Source organism: Dermacentor silvarum, chromosome 4 (assembly GCF_013339745.2).
Source record: "Dermacentor silvarum isolate Dsil-2018 chromosome 4, BIME_Dsil_1.4, whole genome shotgun sequence".
Taxonomy (NCBI): Eukaryota; Metazoa; Arthropoda; class Arachnida; order Ixodida; family Ixodidae; genus Dermacentor; species Dermacentor silvarum.
In genome coordinates this window covers 30,544,834-30,569,691 of record NC_051157.2, presented here as the reverse complement: position 1 = coordinate 30,569,691, position 24,858 = coordinate 30,544,834, and the positions used below count along the sequence as shown (strand labels likewise).

At 48.9% G+C, this 24,858-nt stretch overlaps 1 protein-coding gene across 1 annotated transcript in view; it reads left to right on the top strand.

Moving 5' to 3' along the window:
* Window positions 1–297: 297 nt before the first annotated feature.
* LOC119449701 (uncharacterized) overlaps window positions 298–24,858 on the top strand; it is a 99,414-nt gene continuing 74,853 nt past the window's right edge. Inside the window, exon 1 of the mRNA XM_037712940.2 lies at window positions 298–693. Coding sequence (XP_037568868.1) covers window positions 667–693 — 27 coding nt within the window. The 5' untranslated portion in view covers window positions 298–666. The remainder of the gene's footprint in view (window positions 694–24,858) is intronic.

Below are 24,858 nucleotides of genomic sequence, written 5' to 3'. Positions count from 1 at the left end.
GACAGACGGATGCGGGCGTATTAGTATTCGTTGAGGACGGATCCTTCAGCTCTGAAACTGACGCGCCGGAACAGCTGGGCGAAACATCGCCGTCGGGTCGTTCGTTCGGTCGCGTTTGACGCCCGGCGTTTTGCAACGCGACCCGGTGACGGCGTCTCCCGCGCGCGCTTGTTGTCGTCGTCGTTTCGAGGGGGACGGAAGAGAGAGAGAGAGGAGTGGACATGCTTGCCAGCATCATCGTGGAGGGCGGGCGAATCGGCCGACCCGACCTTCGCGCCGGGCGGCTCGTGTCATGAACGACTTCGCGCGGCGCGCTCTTACGTCGCTGCCGCCGCCGCCGACTCCTTTCTTCTCGCTACACGCACCACGCCGGCACATCGTCCTTTCTCGGCAACACCCCTCTCCCCCCCCTCCACCAGCGCGGCGCTGCTGCCTTCCGAGAGAGCTGTCGCCGCCGTCCTTCCCTGGTGCGCGGTGGAAAAAAAGCGCGCCGGTCCAGTCGCCGCTCGGACATCGCTCAGCGGCAGCGCCCCACCGACCAGCGTCAACCTCCAGCGAGTGAGCGAGAACCGTGCTCTATCCACTTCTACCGCGCGCTCTTCGGCCCGGCAAAACCCGTGCGCACACACACAGCGCCAGCCAGAGGCAGGTAACCTCAGAAGAGAAATGCTCCCCACGGCGATGCTTCTCCACGTGAGTGCCGCCGGCTGGACCGGCCCATTTGCCTCGTTTCGGACGCTTTAACTTTGCTCTTTTCTTCCTCTTCTTCTTTTATATTTATCCCGTTTTCTTTCTTTCCTTTTTCCTGCTTTCCTTATCTACCACTGCTGGTTCTTCCTTTATGGTTCTTTTTAACGCGTTCGCTGCTGCCCTCACGTGTCGACGCGTGCACACCAGTGGAGTCACTGTCGCGACGAGCACCGCTGCGGAAGAGACGATTGGGATGCAACCGGGGCTGTTCGTAACGAGAACAATGCTGGAAAGGTCTGCTTTCTGTGGGATAATTTTCTTTTCGTACATGCGCGCACTCGCCCCTCGCTTCTTCTGAGCAGCGACAAGATCGCTCTACTGTAGTGAGTTATTTCGCTCGATTCCATTGTTTTCTCATCATGTACCGTTCATGACGGCGACGGATTCCGGTGATACCTTAGGCTGAGCCCCACTCGGATCACTGACGAAGCGCGAGAAGGAATTACATTGGAATAGAATAGTTATGTATTCCTTTCTTTCTATTCTATTCCTTCCTTATCATCCATCTTTCACGATTGGTCGATCCTGGCGGTGATAACGTAGGTAGGCAGGGCGCCTCTTCAACCACTGACGAAGCGCGGAACGGAAAATTGTTGGTATAACGCAGCATTCACAGTGTGTCACGTAAGAGCTGCGCGCGATTGGCCGTCGCCGTCTCGTTATCACGCTAATTGCTGTCTTCGGTGTCGTGCTCCTAAACGCTGCCCCCGGAGGAAGCAATCTTACGTAAGATAAGTTTTGTGAATGCGCGCACAGATCTTCTAAAGACAGTGCCTGCACGAGGCTCTCCTGCAGTGCTCCGCGCTCGCGACTGGTTCGTTGAACTGAAGCGAGTGTGTTGTCAACAGCTTTGTTTCTACCGGCAGGGTGGCCTTTGCTTCTTGGCAGTGGGTGGTTCTGTGTGGGCAAATGCAACTGCTTATATTGTGCACGTCCTCCTTGGTGTAATCAACAATTGGAATTGCACTGTGGACAAGATGTAGGAATAGTAACTGTTTATGACGCTGTATTCATGACAAAAAAAGATAAAGATGAGCAGAAAACATGAAGTAGTAAGATCCCGTATTTGCAGAAAGCTCTTACGCTATAGAATAGTTCGTAAGAGCGAAGTTCAGCCAATCCTAATACTGCACATATTAGTGAAGGCGCCCGTCCAATGGCAGATAGCACTTGCAAACGAAAAGCTTTGTGAATTCAGCCGGAGTTTTCTTTCTAACGTCGTGTTATTATAATATATTTTGTCATGGTTCCATAATATCGTGCCTAATTTAGGATGTGCAAGTGAGAGCCAACTTCTGGTCAACGTCGATGTGATATCCACGCTAAAATTTCACTTCTTTATACTACTCGACTGCCACCACCCCCCACCCCTCACCCCCCTTAAAATTCACGTATAGTTATGTAAAGATTGCAAGTAAGACACTTCCGGCTACTCTCGTGAAGATCACCATCGCACGAGTTCGACAGAAGAGGTACATTTCGCGATTACATTTTTTTTTTTGCGTTAGACATTCTAAGCTTGTCTGCCCTCACTACCTGCAACTATAGTAACGGCAATCCCTGCTAGTATCATTTTGATACGTGCTAGTTAACTACATAGAGTTTTACCAAGTGCTAAGCGCGCAACTTGAAGTGTGGGGATCTGGCTGAAACTTAAGCTCGAGATTTTGGCTATGGCACGACTCGTCTTCCTCTAACTTTGATTCGCTTGCTCGATTCTTTGTCTGCAAAACGAGTATACCTTAACAGAAACATAGTCCAGTGTTTGATGGAAGCTAATCTGGCCGAGGAAGACACAAACTTGAAATAAAACATGCGCTCGTCCAAATACAAATACTAAAAATACAAAATCTGGCCATATGGGTTTCTTGTTCGCAATATCGATGAAAAACTACGGTTATGTCTTATTAATCGAAACAGTGGGCCTAACAGACCGCACCCTTAGGAACGGTTCAAATTTAGAGAGACAATAAGTGGAACACATACCCATGTAGACTTTTGACCGCCTTTAATCAGAAAAAATCTGGTCACGTTTGACGACGAAGCTGCTCGCGGACTCTCCTATCAGAAGCGAATCTGGATCATTAGAGGATAGGCGCGCCGTCAGCGTGGGCTTATTTCGAAATTAAGTTTTGCCAGTTTAAGCCTCTCGAACGTGCTTATGCTGCCTTATCAGTTCCAACAAACAGTCGGATTTCTATTACGCACACGGATGAAATAGGCTTGCATAATATCCAACATTATACAAACAGTTAGGAAGAAACTGCCACGTGAGGTGGACTTCGTGGGCACTGAGTTATCAACTGGATTGCCGACTTGAGATTCAGTCAACGTGAACTGATGGTCAGCGCTTACGTTATCCGCCTCCATTTGCCTTGTTTTCTACACTGTCTATATCATGTTAAAACCATTTAGCGCAACCTAATGCACTTGTGCAGTCTTTATAGTCTCTCCCGCAAAGACTTTTATATGACGAGGAATTTTCTTGTGGCATGTTGTGCCACTGGATTGGGACCAGGAAACGTGTATAACGGTCACTTTCTTTCTGTTTAGATCTGTAAATCTATAACGCGACTTTCTTGTGACACATTTGTTAGATCTACTGACTAGCAAGTAGTTATGTAACTCTTTCTTGCACGTGAAAAAAAAAAACGCAAAAATGTCCCTGAATTTTGCCACGAACGTCGTGTAGTTAGGTATTGCATTATTCAACGAGGGAGGGATCATCGTGTCACATTGTACGCAGTCTAATCTGCCATTTCTGAAGTTGCGTTTCAAACCTGCAGCTGTCAGTGAACCCTCAGTGGTCGAGGCGTGACATATCAGCAGTAGCCGTAGCACAAGCGTAAGCCAGTCCTGTATTATCTTGCATAAATAAGAATTGTGATCCCTAAACCATTGTCTTTCGATAGCGGCCAGGCGTGTCGACGACTGACGGGCTGGCGCTTCCTTCCCATGCGCATGAGCATATAGTTATTGTGCCATCATTTTCTTTTTTTCCTGTCATTGTGCGACACTTCAGTAGAAATTTGCAATTTTTTTCCCTCAATCTCCATGTACACATGTCCGTGCTTTGTTCGCTTGCCTTTCCGTACCGTGCAACTTCTCAAGATATCATTAACCTCTTGCCCCCTGTAATTTCGTTCCCTTGCTGAATACCAGCGTTATTTTCAGCCGAAGATATCCTTAGATATCCGCGAGGGTCGTTCACGGCTTTCGAGTACAGAATGCGGTAGGGAGCGACGTCCATGTTTCACATTGTATAATGTCTGTAGCAATAGAAGTGCTGTTCACGTCGTATCCTCAGCTTAAATGAGGCCGGTGATTACGCCGGGGGTCGATTAAGCGATCGGTCGCCGTAACGCAGGACAAATGTACCACACGCGATCCGAATCGCTCGATAGCGACCTTCAGCTCAAGAAGATCGCCATCATCAGGGCGAGGCACGATCGTATAACATCGCTTCTCGCCCTGACCCCTTCTTCGTTGCTCGTCCTGAGTTTTTAAGATGTCGCGTCCTACACTCCAATTCACATAATAAATAAGCGTGCAGGGTAGCAGAAGCTCCAGTGGGATGAAGTAACCTGTGATGGAATTCACATGCCTTCTCGCATATCGGAGCGGCCCATCGCCAACGCTAGTCGCAAGAATTAATTTGGCCAGTTTACAGAAAGTCTATGTATTTGTTAAGTTCACGTACTCTTTATGGCCAATGTCTGTTGGCGGCTATAGACAATCAGTAGAGAGGTTGTGCACTACCTAGGGTCGTAGTGTGTATGTAAGCACATACAAGACCACGTCCGGAGGCAGTCTATAGACAGCTTCACATGACGTCACGGACGCCATATTCAGACCCCATTCATAACTCCCACTTCACTGCTGGCGATATGCCGAAAACAACTGCGTCAGATTAAGGTGCATCCTCTCGACATCTTGTTCTTTAAAATTTTGGTCGTTATCACATCGGTGCAAAGAGTCAGTTGTGAGTATGGTAACTTGTAGCATTACTCAATTTGCCTAATTTTGCCTATATGATGACTGTAGGCTACGTAAAGGCTAAAGAATATGAACATGGGAAGGCGGAATAAATTATTCGTGAACGCTATATTTGCCGTCTAAATCTATTTCTCAATGGACTGACAGTGGTTTACACGTCACGTCACAGGACCGTACACTGTCCAGTCAAGTTGACTAGCGAAATCGTGGACGTCAAAGGCTGTAGAAGCCCACGAGCCACTTGAAGAGACCTGTATAGCGTTGTGAAGTGCAGTATATAGTACCTGCCACATCTAATATTCACCTTCCAAATAACCGACATGTAGAATGCGAGAAGAAAGTTGTGCAGGAGTTTTAAAAGGAGATCGGCGTACTCGCCAGCTTCGGCTTTCGAGACACAGTGTACACATTCCCCAGTCTGTAAAGGCTGCGTATAGAGACTGGCGATGTGGAGCACTTCGCACTGTTTTTCCGGCGTTATACGACGGTGCGAAGCTTACTATTTGGTGCACTGCCAAGATCATGATTTTCACATGATTGTATTTAGCATTTATTACTTCCAGAGGCCACAAGATTCTTCGAGGGGATGTGTATCGTGCTTTCGACTTAATTAATGGCATTTCATAGTTGCAGTGGGTGTTGGGAAGTGTAGTGGTATGAACTTATATCACGGAAAGAGATGCAACAGGCGGTTCACCGGCCAGTCATTGTTGCCAACCTATATCCGTATTTAGCAACATTAAGGGCCCCACAACCAGGCCCCCACTAAGGTTTTACGAGATCGCTAGCGCCATGCCGTTTATATAAAGGTTTGGTCTAGAACAGCAACAGATCGTAGCGACGTATGTCCGTGGAGCTGCGGTGCTTGTACATGTCAGCTAGGAGCTTTTGCTACAGTCGCGATGGCCACGATGGTGGAAGAAGTTGCCCCTTCGCGTGAAACACGGGCCCTTGCGTGACGAACGCGCGAAACCGGGAAATAAAATGGATCTTTATTGCATTGCCCTGTCTTGGCGAAGTGATGGGTGATTGAGTTAGAACGCTCTCAATCCGCATGCGCCTGTATTGTTGCGTCAAAACGCACTATTTGTTCTCAGCGGGCAGTTTATACGTGCAGTAGGTCTAGTGGCAAATCGTCAATCCTCCCCCTTTGACCACATGGAGTCAGAAGTAACATATACAAAACCCCAAGGTCTCTGTTATAATATACGATGTGCTCGGCAAAACGTCATGTTCCGATCAATAGACACGCTCGTCTCGGGCCATGTCATTTCGTGCTGCTGCTATCGTATAGTCATCGGTTCAGCAGCAATCATCGCAGTCTGTACATCAAGGCTCAGGTCGGTAGCAGGGCAATACCTCTCATTATGCACCAGTATATTGCTAGTCCGCGCATTAGCCGCGATGAGTTGTAGAAACCAACCGCGCTCTCACAGAGGCGGTCCCGTCGTCGGAACAACGGCGCCACATGGTCAATCTCCGTCGCGCCGCGTCCGTTGGCGTCAACTGATCACTGCCTCTCGACCTCTTTCGCCATCGCTGCTTTTTTACGCGGGAGGAATTTTCTGCTCGAACGGTGTCTTGTGCAATGTTTTACCGCTGGCGTTTGTATGCACAAGGGTAAAAAACGTCGTGCTCCGGCGTAAATCGATTGCTTTTGTACTCCTTCTCATGCGGTTTTCTTTTCTCCTTATATGCGGGTACGTGCTCGGAGATACTTCGAGTCTGGACAGATCATTCATCCGTGCCTTTATAGCCGCTCCGTGGTCGCGCTAGAGCGCGACCTGCAGGGGCGACTGTTCGTGCGTGGTCGAGCAATAATTTCTCGCTGGCGTCAGTTTTCCGCGCACGGATGACTGCGTTAGCGGCGATGCGATATCCGTGGATGGTAGTGGTTTGCCAAACGAGGAAGTTGATTTGTTTTCTTTTTTATTTTGCTGTGCAAAAGAATAACTCCTTTCTTCGTTTTCGGGCAAAAAGCAACGACGGCGTATGAGAATGTCCTTTTTAAAGCGAAGCTTTCTTTACCTATTTTCATCCCATTTTGCTGGCACTGACTGCCGGCAACTGTCGCCTTGCCGATTATACAACTTGGGCCACTGCGCATGGGCGCGAATAGACAACCAGGGTCACGTGTGCAACTGGGTGGGTGTGTGAACATTGTTGGTCGACACATCTGACACACATCGAAAGAAACCGATTCGATATCGGTGAGTTAATCCGATACAGATTGCGAGAGAAACTGATGTGATCGTTCGATTGCGACCTTTTCTTTTCTAAAAGCGCGGTGATGTGCGTAATTCACAAAGAATACGACTTAGCAACCAGCTGGCTTTCCCGGCAAGGCGAAGCAAGAGGTTTCAGAAGTGCCAGGGAAAATACGGCCGGATGCATGGGCTGGCGATCGGTAACCCGGCCGCCACTCACTACGGCGTTTCAACACCACATCACTACTGAAACGTCCAGCCACATCGCAAGTCATTATGCACAACAGAATTCCTATATACTTTCTTGTTTGCACGCCGACGTTTGTACGCCGACGAAACTTAATGTAGGGCGAAGTCAGTAAAATACGCGACAGGAAGATGACCTGAAGCGGCAACCGCATATTCTGATATAGCAAAGCTTTTTATTATCATTTCGTGTGGAAAACCTGTTGAACGAGAGCGCTGACTGTGACTCAATCTCGTTCGGCTTCTTCTGAGCCCTAGGGGCTCAAAGTATATAACCAGCACGCGCATCTTTTTGAATGCGTCAGCGCCTTTTCTTTCTTTTCTTTTTCCACGAAAAAAGAAGCAATAGGCCAGAAATGGCATGGGAAGGTGTTTCTGTGTAGCAGTTGCCTAACTCTGCAAGGGCAGCAACGTCCCGAAGGAAGCGGTGACGAGAGCTCATCTAATATTTTGAGCACGACCGGCCAATGGTGACCGCGAGTCCGCTAAGCGTAGCTGCCCAGGACCGTTTATCAAACGTCACGCTTGTGCCTCGAGCGAAATAAAGCCAAGATGGACGGAAAAGAGCGCTGTACGCTGTCTCACTACAAACGGTCAGAGCTCCGTTGAGACAGTGCACACGAGGAGGTGGTTTTCATGTGGTCAGCGTTGCGTGCACTGCATATTACTTAATTTCTTGCTAGAACGTTAACTTATCGATGAAGACTCGTAACAAAGACCTCCGCGTCAGAATACACTCGTTATGGTTGCGTCCGCTTCGTGCCCTCGCGAGCAGACGTTGTTGGCCGTAGGTTACGACCATCGTGGACAAATGAAGCGAGCTTGAACGCAAATATCTATTATAAAGAGAGGAAACGGTGGTCGAGGAAGAGTTTATAATAGCACGGTTGATTTTGACTTGTCCAATGGGATGACCACGCTTCGGAAGTCGAAACGAACCATGTTCACATATCTAGATCTGCGTCTGCGCTGGTTGTACGGGCACGCCCAAGATTAAACAGGCGCTTCCTCCTTGACTCAATCTATGCAGAAGCGCTTGAACGTGAACACTAATAACAGATAGTTATATTAAGGCTATTATATTTTGCTCTTCGAATTTGAGTTACATTGCTCGCATTTCATTTGACCTCGATCGTACACCGGGAAGCAAGTTGTGACATCGCCGAAGCTGGCTTGAGCTCCCGCTTTCACAGTGCTTCCGGCACGTGTATAGGTAATGCTGTTTAACGTGCCTGACCCGCTCTAATTGGTCTATCAGAGACACCGCAGTGCAGAGCTGCAGATCAATTTTGGCCACTTGAGTCGTCATCTTCTGTCAAAAGTATCCCTCCGCAAGTCCCTCCGCGAGTGCATGAGACGCGTATCCGGGAACGTGAATGTCAGGAACGTGAACAACACTGTCTCGTGTTGGCCTACCTCGCGGTCAGCTTTATTGGCAAATATGGTTGCTGCATATATATGTGCACATAAGAGGACTTATGTGGGCTCCACCTCTCATATATGATGTATGACTGTCCCAGGTACTGGACTATGCTGCCGATGCTAATGCCCTTATAGTGACATTTTGTCTGCTTCCATGATGTCTTGGGATTGTGTGTCTACTGCGTGTTGAGATTTCTTTCTTCATTCTTTTTTGTTTTCGGTAATCTTGCCTCTGTAGTGTATTTGGAATTCAGGGATAGCCGGCCATAATAGAGCTTACTTTCCCACTTTGCTACATAAAAAAAAAAAAATACTAATGCACCGTCCCGCTTAGTTCCTGCACCTTTGTACCAGCAAAAGTTCTAGAAGGACCAGAGCAGATGGCCATGTGAGAGGCTTAATCAAGAGCACAGAGGCTTTGGTGCTCTAAATAAAAGAAAAACGTACGCTGTACTGCCAAATTTACATAGACAGACGTTTTAGTGGGCGGCAGCAGTTAGGCTCTTTAAAGTGGATTGTCCATTCGTCCCATCTTTTACGTTAGGCTGTCATCATAATCTGCTTCATGGCTAATAAAAACAAACCTTTTCCGACCGCCACTGCTGAGGATCGACCGTTCGTCACTGTGGCACTGGGCATTTGGGAGCAAGGCATGCTAACCACGTCGCTATCCCGCAGATTAGGCGCGGTAGCCAAATCTGCGCGATAGCGTTATGGGCTTTCGTGCATTTGGACTGTCATACATCACGCAGCCTCTTAGATTTGTAGCACCCGTGCACATGTATTTCGAGTGCCATGACAGGCTCAAAACCGTAGCGGACGAAGACAACTTGGTGCGCATCGCAAAGACGAAGCTGTTCTATAGAAGACGGCGGTGTTCACTGCGAGAACCTCCATCTGTTGTCGCAGCAATTGAGATCAGAGTCGGAGCAATCGTTGAAGTTTCCGTTTTTTTTTTTTTTGTATGCTGCCCCCATGAAAATGAGTTCTCTCCGGCAGGTCGGGACTCAAACCCTCGACCTGAGTCGCTGAAAGCCACAGCAGCTGAACGAGCACAGCGGGTCGTCTTTGTACGGTTCCATTCAGTCGCCTTGCATAGGGTGCCGCGGAGCGGCCCGGGCGGTTACGGTCATGGCAAAGCACGCTGTGGGAATGTAGGAAGCCAAGAGTTTGATTAACGACGTGCAGACGGCGCTCACTCGGCCGCTTCCAGATTTCCGCGCTCTTCCTGTCCGCGTATTTTTGGCCAAGAGATAGAGCAGCACTCATTGGCGCTCAGCAGCGTGTTGCGATGTGGCTAGACGAGATTGCGCGACCGAGCGTGCGGAGCGTGGATGCTTTGCCGAAGATGGTGTTCCGTGTTCGTTTCTGGGGTGCACGTGCGTGCGATTTTGCCTTTTTTTTATTGTTTCATTTGCTTAGTTAGGCCAAAATTAATAGCCTTTCAGATCGTGCGCAAAACGAAATAAGCGCTTTGAGATTAGCCACCTGATAACAAAGATATAAGTGCAGTTGGCGCGATTATGACAATCTTCATATTAAAATGAAAAAAAAATATATATATAGAGCGATAGCAGCAATCGTGAGGTCGAGGTCCAATTTTCCCCGGCTTTATTCAATATGTTATACAGGGTACGTGCTCCATAGGCTGTGTCTACACCTGGGTTGTTATACAATGCGCATCGTCTTGACGTAAAATGTGGCACTTTCAGCCGAGCTCACATTGCTTGGTATAGCCTAATGTGGCCGTAGAGATTACTGCTGCTGTGCTCAGTTTAAGAGCGAGTAATTAAGGCAATATTGATAGAACTCGTCCAAAGTAGTAGTATAGTAGAAAATGTCTTTATTGAGAGGATGACCTCAGTGTCTCAGCACTTGCTTCTGAGTTACGATTTTCATCCAAACCACACTGCCGGCAACTAAAGCCGACTTCCGTTTTCCTGTCCTGATCGTGACCTTCACTTGAGAAAATGAGCCGGTGTGCTAAAGCATCAGAGGTCATTGATGAAAGTATATAAAAAAATTGTTGTTCTTTGAAAACGTGAGAGCAACTTGAATATTATGGAGATAACTTGTTTCATAGTATGGCATGCTTTATGCGCGCAACATTTATTACGTGGCTATGGCCATGAAAACATAGGGCCGCATCAGAAGGTGCAAAATGGGTGCCGGTCTCAACCACCGTGCGGCGATCTTCAAACTCTTCTGCACTCGATAGGTGGCGCTCAAACTTTTGCAAGGGTAGGTCCACCTACAGCAATCAACACTCCTTCTCTTCTTTAGCACGAACGAAAAAAAAAAAAAAAGAGAGAGAGATAGTTGCCATGTCCCCGGAACACGCGAATGAGCAACATTTCCAAAGCATTATTTTTTTTTTTGTCGAGCGCCTAATCCTTGTCGCTGCGAAGCCAGTGGACCCGTATTTTCGGCTTGTCACTCCATTCCATTCTCGGGTCTTCCGCGATATGCTGGTTCTGCTGTGTCTTTTGTCATTTAATTAATTAATTAATTAATTTATTTATTTTTTATATTGTGACATTGTAAATGTCAAAGGATATCTCAACGGCCTCTCCACAACCTTAAATTGTTGAATAAATGAAGGGGGCTACATAATTAGGCGAAACGAATTCTTGAAGCGATATGTCTATTCTCTATGCCACGCTCAGAGTAGTCACATGCAGAAGGAAACGAGCAAACAGGTTCTTTGTTCTAGCTGCAACTGAGAGAGAGGCCGAGTTATCGCATTATTAGGGACGGCACTTCGGCCTATACAAATGAGAGAGACACATACGAAAGAACGGAGAAGGACAGGAACGTTAACCAGAACGGAAAATCTCGTTTTTCGTTTGATACCCTTACTGGGAGACTGAGGGGCAAGGTAAGGTAGCAAGCAATGAAAGTATATATATATATATATATATATATATATATATATATATATATACAGAAATGGACAGCACCGACACACACAACCACAGCTGGTCACGATCACCACGCACTATCACAGCACACGGTCACGTGCAGCACAGCGAACTCCAGTTAAGGCTAAAAACCGTTCGTGCATGGTTTGTCGATCATCCCTATGAATTGTAGTATACTGCCTTCGCCAGCGTGTTCCGCTAAGCTATAGAAGAGATTCCAAGCTCAGCGCTTCGTTCCGAATTCTAAGATCCAGAGGGGTGATTGAATTCGGCGTCGTGTACGGACAGTCACGTGCGTTCTGTAACTATACGTTTGTGCTGACTGTGCCCGCATAGCCGAGCAAGGCGCGGCGTGCTCTACAAACCGCTATAGGGTTCGGCTGTCCCAACTGGGTCAGTCTCGTACACACAGAGGCGCTTTCCCTTTCGTTGCGCCCAACTTCCGCTGCCGCGGTCGTCGTGCCTGGAAAACCGCGTGTCGCCGTCGCATGTTCTCGGAACCGTAAAACGCGGGCGTTTCCTCCGCGCTGCCGGGGCAGGTTTCCCTGCGATCCGCACCGCTCGAGCGGCGCACGCCGTCTGTCACACCTACACCGCAAGCTGGAAACGGGCTTCCATTGTTTTTCATCATCGCTCTTTTTTCTTTTTATCCCTCTTTGTTTTTTTCCTTACTTGCCTTTTTTCCCGCTTCGTCGAGCACTTAAGACACGAGAAACTGGTTTCTATATAGTCTGGTACAACAGAGCAACAGCATTGCCGCTTCTTGTTACTTGCCGGAACGCAGTGCACAACACTATGTCTGAGATTTGAGATAATCGTGTTAAACGGAGCTTCCGCAGGAGTGCAGAACCGCAAGCTTGCCGACGTGGGCGTTGGTCCTCTCTCCCATCCGAGTTCATGTATATAGTGTCGGCTCCGAAAGCGTTTGTGTATCGTGAGATCCACGAGTGCTGATACAGCGTCCGGTCGAGGTACAGTTGTGTGTGTGCTGTACCTTGCTCATGTCTTGGGAATAGCGCGGAAGGCTAGCATGACGAAGAAAGGAAACGCAGAGGACTCGAGCTCCTGTGTGTGCCGTGTCCCATAAAACATGAATGCAACCCAACTGTGTTGCTGTCGCTTCGGGACGTTAAAATCCCATGAATTTTTAACGTTAACTCGTATGTTCATTTTACCTGTGCTTTCTTTGGGCTTTCTCTGTAGATTATGTGGTGTTCACCTGTCTAAAACGTCGAGCCTCAATTGTTTCTCCGATTCTTCTCGATCGGTGCGCCGCCATTGATGATTCTTTCCCGACAGCGCCGGCAGCTTTCAGTGTTCCCCTCTCCGAATGCGGGTCATACGGAACGCCAATCGCCGGCTGCGGCCGCTGCCTGCCATCTTCTGTTGCAAGGACCTTTTACGGCCACCTCTGCCACCGTGAAACGTGTTTCCGATTTGATATGGTCATGGCGAATAACGACTAAGCGATGCTCTCTTGTCGACCCATCCGTGTCCTCTCTGTTTACTCTGCTTCTATTTTTTTTTTCATTATTTCTTTCACGCGCTTCATCGCTTTCGTGCTGCGCGGAACCGCCAAGGCTACCTGTAGTTACGTGGTTGCAAAGAATTGTATGTGCGGACACAAAGAAGCATTACGCTGTATGCGCAAAACGCTTGTAGAGATGACGTACGCTTGTGCAAACATGTCGCATAATCGTCAGGTTGGAGAGCGCTTGCCCATTTGTCGCGCATTGGGAAACGACTTGAGATCTCAGTCTACACTTTATCACATAGAGCCAGTTCCCACGAAGTGCCTGAGGCAAGATTACCGACGCAAACACGTGACACCTTTGGCGAGAGGTAGGCGATGGGGCCAAGCAACTGTTATATTGGTTCTCGACAAGGCTTTTATTGCGCGGGATTTAGGCGCTGTCGAAATACCGATTTAATTTTCATTCTTGCTGCAATAGAACGGATGTGTAGTTCGCGTCACCATAGCACCATAGGAGCAACGATGCGCTGATCACAATAGTCATTCTCCGTATCCAGGTTCCTTACTTGAGTTTTTTTTTAAAGTACAGGCCTGGACTCAAGACTTTGAGTAGACGTGCCCATTATGTGCTTCGCGTCTTCCCCCTGTTGTCATCGTCACCCATGTTCATCTTTCATTCCTTCTTCCCCCTTCCTCAGCCTATAGTCGATGGCTAGAGGAATGTACGTGAGGCCTACCTCTTTGCCTTTTTCATCATTAAATTTTCTTTCTATCTCTCTCTCTCGTTTAAATGCACCTGATGCGAGTGGGTCGACGTGCGAGTCGGGCTGAAACAGCTGAATATGGCAGCGCTTACAGGAGCTCATTTTGGCGGTCAAAAATTCTAGTTATATACCTACGTCGAGACGCGAAAAGGAAGCGCGCGAACAAAGCATCTACTTATTCGTCGCTGGCTGCGAGCCGTCTATGCCACCACGTTTTCTCATAACTTACCAAACGGGTCGGGTTAAGTAAAACGCGGTTTTCAGCCTGGCAAGCAGACTGGGCATGCTTCTGCCAAGTTCATGCAGACCTTTTGGCAGATAAGTGATGTTGGAATCTCGTAGATGAATTCGTTGTAAGGCGGCACGTCGACAAGGGCTTCATAACATAGCTTCTGTTCTTTGAAGATGCGGTGCATATCTTGTTCAGATTGATAAACGCAGCGTGTCCCGAGCTCATGACATCAGCATAGGCTGCAACAAGCCGGGAGCGTGATTTCCGGTCTACGGTATCTTCCTTGAGCGACAAGCTGAACCACTGTTGTGCCATCACCCTATACGCTAATGATCTAGCTACTCCTCCTCAAATGATTCACCAAATGATGCATTTACTCCTTGGATAGTCACTGGCTGTTGTTGAGCTGCTGTTCTTATAGTTTGTGTATGCAATGCTCAATGATTACTTAACTCTCCGAACCCGTGAGAGCACAGTAGTTAACGGTGGTACGCATACGTTCCAATCACTGGCTTCACTGCCAAGCGGCCTGGAGCTGTTTGTGAGACATTAGCGAAGGAGATTGGAGGGTTCATTTCCTTCGACTTAGAGTGATTTTCCCTGCAGGATTCTCAGAAATGATTTGTAATGTGAACGACAACAACATGTACGTGTCGCCCTGTACTTCTATACCTAATATAGGAGGCGTGTTTCGGTGGGTTACGACGCTGGCTATTAGAAGGCGCAAAACACACTGGAAGACGTAGGGTACCTCGATAGCAGTGTCGCCGTTCTGTGAGGCGCAGTATCGAGGCACCCTAGAAAAACGCGCAAGTCTGTTGTCAAGGATTTTGTCTCAAGGACTTCCTTTAACAGCTGGCCAGAGCCCAAGGAACGGAATGATGCTGGTGGGCTGACGAAGACGCGCCACTAACAAGGCAATAAGAATACCCGACATCCTCCGTTGCTTTGATGGTGATAATGTCCCTCGTGCACTATTGTATGCCGAGACACGCTTTCTTTCATCTTTTTAAAACTCTTTGTGCGACGAGTGTTTTGGCTCCGAATGGCTGCCACACAACAACCAAGCGAGGTTTCTTTGTTAACGCAACGACCGCATACGTGACTCATTCTGACGTAACGAGATGGTCGGCGCTAATGTTGTCACGGCGCATTTTGCGTACTGACGTAAACACTACCTGTTGAAGAGCTCATGTATACCGCAGGACGCAGATGACCGGTGCTCGGACGATTTATCTTTCTATGATTATTGTTTATTCACCAGCGACATTTTTGTCTGCCGCGCCATACACCGGTGTCTGTCGGGAAAGCATGCCTGTCCGAGGAGGATAAGAGTGACGAAGAGAACAATAGGAGGAAATAAATCAAGCAAAATGTGCCGCACAAAATGAGTGGCGCACATGCTTTGTGGCTGTTTACGAACGCGTATTTTAATGCCTCTAACGGAAGAAGAATGGCGAGGCTCGCCATTAGGCGTTTAGCGGCGGCGTCAGAAGCGGAGTGCCACTGGCTCCGTGCTAACGTGCCATCTCTCTCCAACCCTACCCCAACTCCTTTCCTCTCCCCTCCAAGCCGCTTCTTTTCCCTGGAAGCGTTTGTACCAAGCCGCTTGACTCTCACATCTTGGCATCATGCCCGCAGTTGCCTTCGTTTCAGGCCAACGGCTGCGAGGCAGTTTCACACCAGGTCTGAACAGGCCACGGAGATTTTTCTCGGGCGTTCGCGATTTCTTCTTGTGGAACTTCGCGTGATCAGTGGCTTTGAACAAGCTCGTGCTAAAATTTTAAGCTAGAGAGATTTGACTTCTCAAGCACGGTTAGGTACGTCAGCACAAGGCAACAAATTCTCCATCCGCATTTCGGAACAGTCCAAAATCAAGTTCTCACTCTAGTGTGAACAACGATGAGAATACGCAAGTGAGTCTGGGGTAACGTTGAGGTGGCTTCCTCACATAGCTTCACCTCATGTGCTATGCAGAAAAGCCCTAGTCTAGGCGTTCACTATTTTTCATACAATTAGTGTCGAAAGTAAGAGAAAAAGTGGCGAGGGAGGGTAACAGGCCTTTCACCGTTTTTCTTTAGACTTCGCGGGCCTGCTACTAAGCTACAAAAAAAAAAAAGCCCTCGCATGATATCAAGCAAGGCAAACATAGCCAATCCTTCCTCCCGGATACGTTCCGCTTCTGGCAGGCGCCGTCGCCATCTACGAGACGACGACAACAACAACAACAACAACAACAACAACAACAACAACAACAACAACAACAACAACAACAACAACAACAACAACAACAACAACAACAACAAAACAACAACAACAACAACAACAACAACAACACAACAACAACAACAACAACAACAACAACAACAACAAAACGACTATATAGGCACAGAGTGTGGATTCCAGCTGCTCCAACGTCCCTGCCACGGTTTGAACTGAGAGAGTACGTATCTTAACTGAGCACGTCGACTAGACTGGCTCGTGCAGTGACCGTAGTACAAGAAGCGTGCAGTTGTCGTCACGGCTGTTTGCAATGTCACCACGATCTTGTGCCGACTTAATGACGTGTTCCGGTATGGAAGCAATCACGTGTTCAAATATGCATGCATACGCTGTTCGAGAAAGCTCATCTGTACTTCCCCTTTGCGGCACGGAAGGAGGTTTTCTTAAACATTTTTTTTCTGAGGTCAGGAGGTGAATTTATAACGAGAGGAGGGGGGAAGGGGGGTGGGGCAGCGGCACATGCAGGGAAACTAGATTACTAAAAGTGCTTGGCTTCAGAATTTCATGTCACGGCTTTAATTGATGTACGCACACCCTATACCCTGTATTCTTGGTGGGCCCATCTCAAGTAAGGTTTCTTCCGTGTTTTAAACGCTTATCGAATGTAAACGAAGCTTTCACGCTGCTAAATATAAGCCATACCTGAGCGATAACGGTGGCCACGGCAGGCACGCTGGGAGTTGCGCTCAGGACTTCGAGAAAGGCCGACACATGTCAAGGACACGGAGCGTTTCGGGATGCGTTTGGTCGTAGCAACTGTCGTTTATATTTGTCTCGCTGTCGTCGCCTGTCACCTTGCAAATAAACGCGGGGTGCCTTTCCAGGGACCTCCGCAGAATTAGTGATGCGTGAATGCTATACGCGGTCTCGGCCTTAGCAATCTCGCTCGCCTTCTGTGTTCGACCCTGTCGGAATCTCCGATACGTCGTCAGGCGTGACGCTTTCGCTTCGTTCAAAGCGTTCAAATTTATACTTTATTTTTCTTCTTTACTCTTGAACACCGCGTCTTCAGAGTCATTCGCGTCCTCTGTGGAGCTATAGCTACATGTATCTGGCCGCTGGGTTGGTGTCCGGAAAGCGCATTGTCGCTCCTCCACCGTCCGTTTACTCTCGTCTCGGTTTAGAGGTCCTTCGGAAACAGAACCTTGATACGTCGTCCCCGCCGGTGCCTCCAGCAGCGTTCCGTTCTCCGCGACCCGGGACCATTGTTTCTCGTTCGGCGCGCCTGACACACGGTGGCAATGCCGCCGCCGCTAGGAGACAGGCCTTGATGGGTTGTCGAAGGCGCAGGAGACGGATGATACGACCTTGCGTGGTGGCACTCACGCACTCACGCACACACGCGCACATATGCCGAGTATGAGGCCCGGTGACGCGCGGTTTCGTCGTGATTAGTCGCCGTCAACGCCGCGGGCCAGGCTGGTCTGCCTTGGATCATCAAAACCATGCAGCGGTAGAGACGCTATGCGGCTGGCAGCAGCTGTTGAATGTCGTCAAGTGTCGTTGCTGCGCTCGCCACTTGGCGAACGGTTAGGATGTGCTGCTTAAATGTGCTGCAATTGCCGAGATCTGTTGATCTGTTAAGCTAACGATACATGCCAGTCACTGGCAAGTCACGGAAACCCTATAGGAACGAAAACCTCTTTTAATCTGATCTTATGTTCATAAAACCGTTCGTGCGCAGAAACGCTTCATGAGAAAAGGCGCGTTATCGCATGAATTGTAACATAACGTAGCCTACGTAATCGCGAGAGTCAGCTTGTCATGAACGACGTATGATACAAATCAAATTGAATCAGGTGAAAATAATTGCTATACATTATATACTGACACGTGTACCTGTTCATCTTTCTCGAGTGACCGCGTTTCAGCGTCTAACAAATGTTATCGCTCAGCGCAGGAGGCGCCTGCATGTATCGGAAGTTTCTCTAACCCTGCTGTATTGACACTATACCTAGCGTTCAAAATACTGCACAGTATTATACCAAGACGTAGTGTAAAAACTGGTCGCCTTTCATTCCAACGACATGTTCGGAGCTGTCTCCGCCCCTGAGCAGAAGCAGCCTTTGTCGCTTCTGCGAAAGCGGCTGGAGCGATGGCGGGAGTGCGCGAATTGTCCTTGCAGGGTCGACATCTTAATCAGGTCGTTCTTCCCCTAGACGATCAAGTCATGTATGTGGCCGGTGACACCGTTCATATGAGACGTCTCCCTTGATTGGGGCAGCAGTCAGCGAGTCCCGCGTTCTAATAAGTGGCGTGCTTGCTTCTCGGAAAGCAACTATCGAACGCGACGCGGAGTTGCATTGTTGATCGCTGTAGCTAGTATTTATTCGCTGGTCAGTAGAGACTTGACACCGTAAACACCTTGCTCAAGACCGAAACCCGAACTATTCCTCCATTAAAATTCGGTCACGCCAAGCTGTCAGCGTCGCTGTCTCTGACTGAGACCAAGAATGACCATGGGCTGAATTTACAAAGCATTTTTTTTTAATACGAAAGTGTTTTATGCCGGGGTCCACCAAGACTTCACTGACGTATTTCCGTCACGGAAATACGTCATAGAACATAATACAAAGAAAGAAACCAGAAGAAAAAGTTCCACAAACATGCAAAATTTGGAAATCGAACCCACGACCTCTCGGTCCGCGACGATAGATCGCCGAGCGTTTAACCCATTGCGCCACAAACGCATTTGCGGAGAGCTACACAGACGCGGCTTATATATCTAACCAATGCCTCCAAAAAAAAAAAACTATGCCTGGGACGTGAGCCGGAGACGCGGCGCCCTACCCTTTCTGTTTTCCTCCTCTCCACATAGTACAACCCCTAGATCCTCTCGCGGCGAACGCTTGCAACACACCTGCGGCGGCGGCGCGTCGCCGTGCCATGGTAACTCGAGCAGACGACGCACGCCCGCCTTTGCCTACCGTGACCTTTGCTTCACCAGACGACATTCATGCTACATATTGTCGCGTTGAAGTGGCGGTCTTTGTCAGTTGGCAAAGAGAGGAGGTGACTTGGGATAACAGTAGCCTTTATTTGGACGAACTTGTGTCCATAAGCGAGCTTCTGGCGAAACTATTCGGCAGCGGCGAACACAGCATGCACGGTTGACCGTCGGCAGAAAGAATGCCAGCGTTCTTATCTCCAACGCGCTAGCGACGCGACGCTGTACAGGAGTTAATGACGAGATAAATTTTGAGCGTAGCTCTCTTCGCCACGCATTTTTTTTTTCCACGATTTCGCCACGCATTTTTTTACCACGATTTTACCAATCTTTACAAAGTTTTAACTCTTCTTCGAAAATCTGCCAAGTGACTGTAATGCTCAAAACTTCAAAACTCATTACACGGCATTGTCGAAAGACGGCCGAAAAAAAGCTTATAAAAAAGCTAGGACTTGGACTCGGCCGGCATCTTCTGCCGGACGGCCCAGAGCTGGTCTTCCTTCGAAGAAAAAATTTTGTCACGCAGCAGGCGCGCGCTCTACGCCGCACCTCAAATGCACGCCACGAGCGCGCAAGCAACCGCCTGCACAACGCGTATAGTTACAGTGATTCTGGCCACTGTAGCGTACTTTCTGTAACGTAGTCAGCTGCGCCGACACAGCGTTGCCGACAGCGTCACTCCGGCAGTACAGTCGCTAGCGCCAACACGCGGCGCTAGCTCGCAACGCACGGCAGCGTACCTCCAATGGCAAAGCAAGCGACGTCCCAGGCATTGTTTTTTTAGGAGGCATTGATCTAACACTCCTCCGTGTACCCGCGCTCTTGCTCGGGGCGGTGCCGCCGCCTACGAGCAGAAAAGAGAAGTACTGCATTATGACACTAACGCGCACCGACAGTGAACGCTTCGGTGGTCTCAGCACTACGACGCCTCGATGCCAGCATTCGAAGGGACGCTGGCATCAAGAAGCACTACCAACGCACCTAGGTGGCGTTCACCGTACTCAGCACAGCGGAGCGTGGCCTCCGCAATTAGCTCTGAAAATGTTTCTGAAGTTGATCGCGGAGGCTGCAATTACGACGCGCTGTACGCGCTGATTTGACTCGGTGACGATTCAGTTACGTGCTTTGTCTTGCGCGTTGTATTAGTGTGTCAGTTACGTGCTTCGTCTTTCGTGTTGTGCTAGCGTGTGCAGCGTAGTGCAGCTTCCATATGCACGACGGTTGCTCATGGTCATCGACGTTGGTAGTCGTGATGGAGGAGACGTGCCACCAGGCGTCAGCGTGGGTGCATCAACGCCTAAGGGCGCTTTAGCCACAAAACACCAATAGACATTATATATCAATGTGCAATAAACATTACACTACTTCTGTGAAGACACGTTTCACTTTCGTGTTCTATACCAATTCCTATATAAGAGGGATCAACCACATTTTTTGTATGTACTCTTTCCCAATGGCCGGCCCCCACCATTAATACTAACTCAAGCATCAGGATTGACCAGACTTCGCTCTTACGAAAAATTCTAGAGTAAGAGCTTTTTGTTAATACGGGCCCGGCTCTTGAATCATTCATCCCGCCTACAAAACACAGTTGTTACATGTTAGAGTGTTTCGTAACAGCGAACGCTGTTCAATCGAAATAGCGAACATGTCTCTAGTAAAGATGACCGGTTAATCACAAAAAGATCTTGCGAACGAAAAGATTCGTAACTTTGACCCCGGGGGCCGAATTCACAAAGCTGTTTGTTCGTAAGTGGTGTTTGCCATTGGCCGGCCGCCTTGGCTAATAATATGTCCTGTCCGGCATCAAGATTGGTTGAAATTTTCTCTTATGAACAATTTTAGCGTATAAGGTTTTTGTGAATACGGGCCCTGGTCCTTAGCCCTAAATACTCCATTGTTGTTACCCCACATTCCCAAAGTACGGGACCGCGAAAGGCTGAGGGGGTATGGAGGACATTAGTGAGAGTTGGCCCGCCGGGAAACACGCGTACCCGATTACATGGCATCGCGCGAGCAACCAGCTGGTTGAGGCGGGGTTCAGAACATTTTATCCTTCTGCGTGCGCCTGAAACGTCGCTTTTACTTCCACTTCCTGGTTACCACCGTTGTTAACTTCCTGGGTTACCGCCGCTGTATACTTGCGTTGCATCTGTGCTCGCATTTCGGGCAGCCGCCACTCGCCTCGACGCTCTAGAAAAGCGTGATTCCAACGACCTCTCTTCGTTTTCTCAGGGCTCGAAGCCTCGGAACGTAGTTAACAGACGCCGTGGCGCACGGTCGCACAACAGCCCAAACGGCAGCGCCAGTTTTATACGAACAATGGGCCGCCGCGCATTTGTATATAGCGCGCAAACCAGAGCTGCGTACACGTATACGCGTTAGTCAAGGACCGGAACGGCCGCACCGGTGTCTGAATAACACTTCCCAGAAAAGCGAGGCACTCCCAGGCTATCGAGATCTTTAACGACCGGATCGGAGGCGTTGCATCTGTGTTCGGAGCTTGGTTTTGCGATCACCTTTTGGCCCGTCCTTCCAGTGCGATCCGATAAGAGACCGCGATCTCCAGCTCGGAACGCTGCCATATTCCGCAGCACAAAAGATCATTAAGACGGCCGACCGTGTGCAACGTCCGCTTCGCTGAACGCCCTGTGGTCTGCCAGCCTCGGTCGCTTCTAAAACTTGTGCCGACTTCCGCAGCCCTCGAACGCGCGGACACGCTATTGACTCAGGGTCAGTGAAACCGATCTCATTCAATGCTGATATCTCCCTCTTTGCGTTTGCCCTTTGTATCATCTCTTGTTTGTATACACCGTATGCTTGCGAGGGTGAACACAGCCGTGAAGGTTATATCCGCCAGAGTGAGCCGTATGCCATCTTCTGAAAATATATTTATATGCCGGAAAGAAATTTACAACGACTTCAAGGAATCTCCCGTTTATAATGCAGGGATTTATGGAAGATCAATGAATTTTCAAGGCCCACAGCTCCTGGCAGGCTGGCCTTTTTAAACAAAGGAATACGCAAAACGTCGAGTGAAACACGAAACCCAGCTGTTTAAAAACAGCAGACGATGAGAGATGAGACCTGAAGCGCCGAACATGTTCCGGTCCAGACGAGAACTATGCTGGACAACGAAGGCAAAGTTACAGGGTATTCGGGATGTGCTGCCGTTTGTACGCTAAATGGTTTTCGTCAAACCTAACTTCACTGTGTTGCGGCGTCGTTTGGCAGCGCCCTACATCTGCGCGTGAGATCGCGGCGGAGATTATTGAGAAGTTCAGCCCTCTCCCCTTCTGGCATGCGCCGAGCGGCACGACGGGAGATAGCGCGTGAGCGAGTCGTCTTAAATGGGTCGCTCTTGCGTGATGCCTACATCCGCCCCTGCGTTTCGTCCTATGCACAGCCCACAGAGCTGAGGACAAAGAACTTCCGCTGATTCGATTTAAAAGCGTGAAGTTAGTGTGTGGTCGTACGCGGGAAGAATGGAACGGGAGACAATGCAGAAGCCACACACTGCCCGACCTCCTTGTGTTCCGTGCCACGGCTTGTACTGACAAGAAAGCGTGCCGATCTGCAGAGAAAATGCGAAGAAAGTTTACATGAATGGCCGCAAATACCTGACGGTTACGAGCAGGGCACAACGGTAATATGATTCGGTGAAGGTTAACTGTAAGAGTATATACCACAACAACAAACAGAAAGTGTTCACGTCAAGCTTATTTATTCTGTATCTGCATATGTAAAAAAAAGTTATTGTTCAATGCACGAGCGTTACGTGGCAGTGAAAAGTGTTGAAAAGCACTTTACTAAGAGGCATGCCAATAGGAGACGTTGTCACATTACCCGAGGCCTTCCTGTTCCTGCACAAAAGCGCTAAATTGGTATTGCCCTAGGACTATGCGTCTCCCAGTAAAATCCATCTTTCATCGACATTGAGTGAAAGATGGATTCGAAAAAAGGTAACAAAAAATAAGAAAAAAAAAGAAGGGAGGAAGGGGGGGGGGGGGACCGGAACAAAAACGACGACACGGATGCAGCGCTGACACCAAGTTTGTAGTGTGTGCTGCGACCTGTTTCTTTCTTGACCCGTTCTCGCGCTGTTTTCTTTTTATTTTTTTTTCCCTTTTATTGCGATAGCAATTATATGGACACTTCAACCGGATTTCTGCCGCCGGCGTCGCCGTCGGCGTCGCTGTCGCTGTCGTCGCCGTCGCCGTCGCCGTGAGGTTCCCTATAGATAAAATCTTCGCCGCGTGCCGTATGCCCGAGCGGAAGCGTGCGGGGACGCGCGCAATCACGGAGAGCGAACGCGCTCAATCTCCCACGCGCAAGCAAGGAAGCGGGAAGCCAGCGCCGGAGGGAGCGGAGGGGGGGGGGGGGCACTTCAACTTTGCCAACAACCGCGCTCGTCGCTCGCTCGCACCGTCTCTATACTCCACACGGCTCTGACCTTTATGCGCCGTGCATTCGCCGCTCAGTTTCCGTTGAAGCGATAGACCGCACGTACCTTCGCCGCTGCGGCGTATCCGCTTGCTGCCAGAGTTTTGACGGTCGTTGTCTGCAGTCATTCAGTGTGATCTATTCATGTTTGTTTGTGCGCGCGCACACCACGCTTGTTCATTCAGTTAGTAATAGTCGGGCCACATTTTCCAACGCACGCTACACATGCAATGCTGCCCGGATCGGCAGTGCAGCGCTACAGGTGTGTCCCTTCGCACGCGCTGCCCACGGGAAGCGCTTCTCATCACACCACCATTTCACACGCGCCTTCTCGTGGTCATCGAGTCTCTTCATGTTGGTCTACTTACGCCGCAGCACACCTGCTTACTTAATCAGCTCATGTTACTACATTTCATATTGCTACGAAAGCCGCTCACCTTACTTCGTATGACATTGCTGTGTTGCTATCGCATGCATTGCTTCGCCCTTAGGGCGAAACTGTGACATTTTTTTCTTTCGTTTTCTTTCTGTTGTTTTTTCATGATGACCATTTCAACGAATAGTACATCTTTGTACTCTCCGACTCAGTTTTTTATTACGTTTTTTTATTAAATGTCACGTTCGGATAACTTTAATATGCACGCTTTCGTCTTCGTGTGAGAGGGCGTCAGAAGTGTGCGGAACTAAGGCGAGTGGCAAACGAGGCGGAAGTGGTCACCTGCCTATCACTCCTCTTCCTGCTAAAGTAAGACAATCCTTCAGCAACCAAGAGATACGCTGCACCTTTACCCCCTCCTCATACTTCTCATCATTGCTGTAAGGGTTACCTGCTACTAAAGTAAAAAAAAGAAAAAGAAAAAGAAAAAGATAAAAGGTTAGCTGTGAACTCTCTCCCCGTGCAGTCAAATATGTCGCCACCACAGACTTGACCCTGACGAAAGTAGGCAAACTGCGACTAAACATAACCTCCTCTGCTACTCACGCTACGTGGCATTACCTGAGATCGTCAGGCCCTGCGTATGATTTGCCTGTAATCGAGGGGCTACGTTATTAAGACTAACGCCGAAGTCAGAAGTACGCAGGCCAGCATAGGATATCCAGCTTCTCTATATAGTGTAAACCGCGAGTGTGTTACGATTGGCGTTTAGCACTATTGTGCCCGGCGGCCTTCTC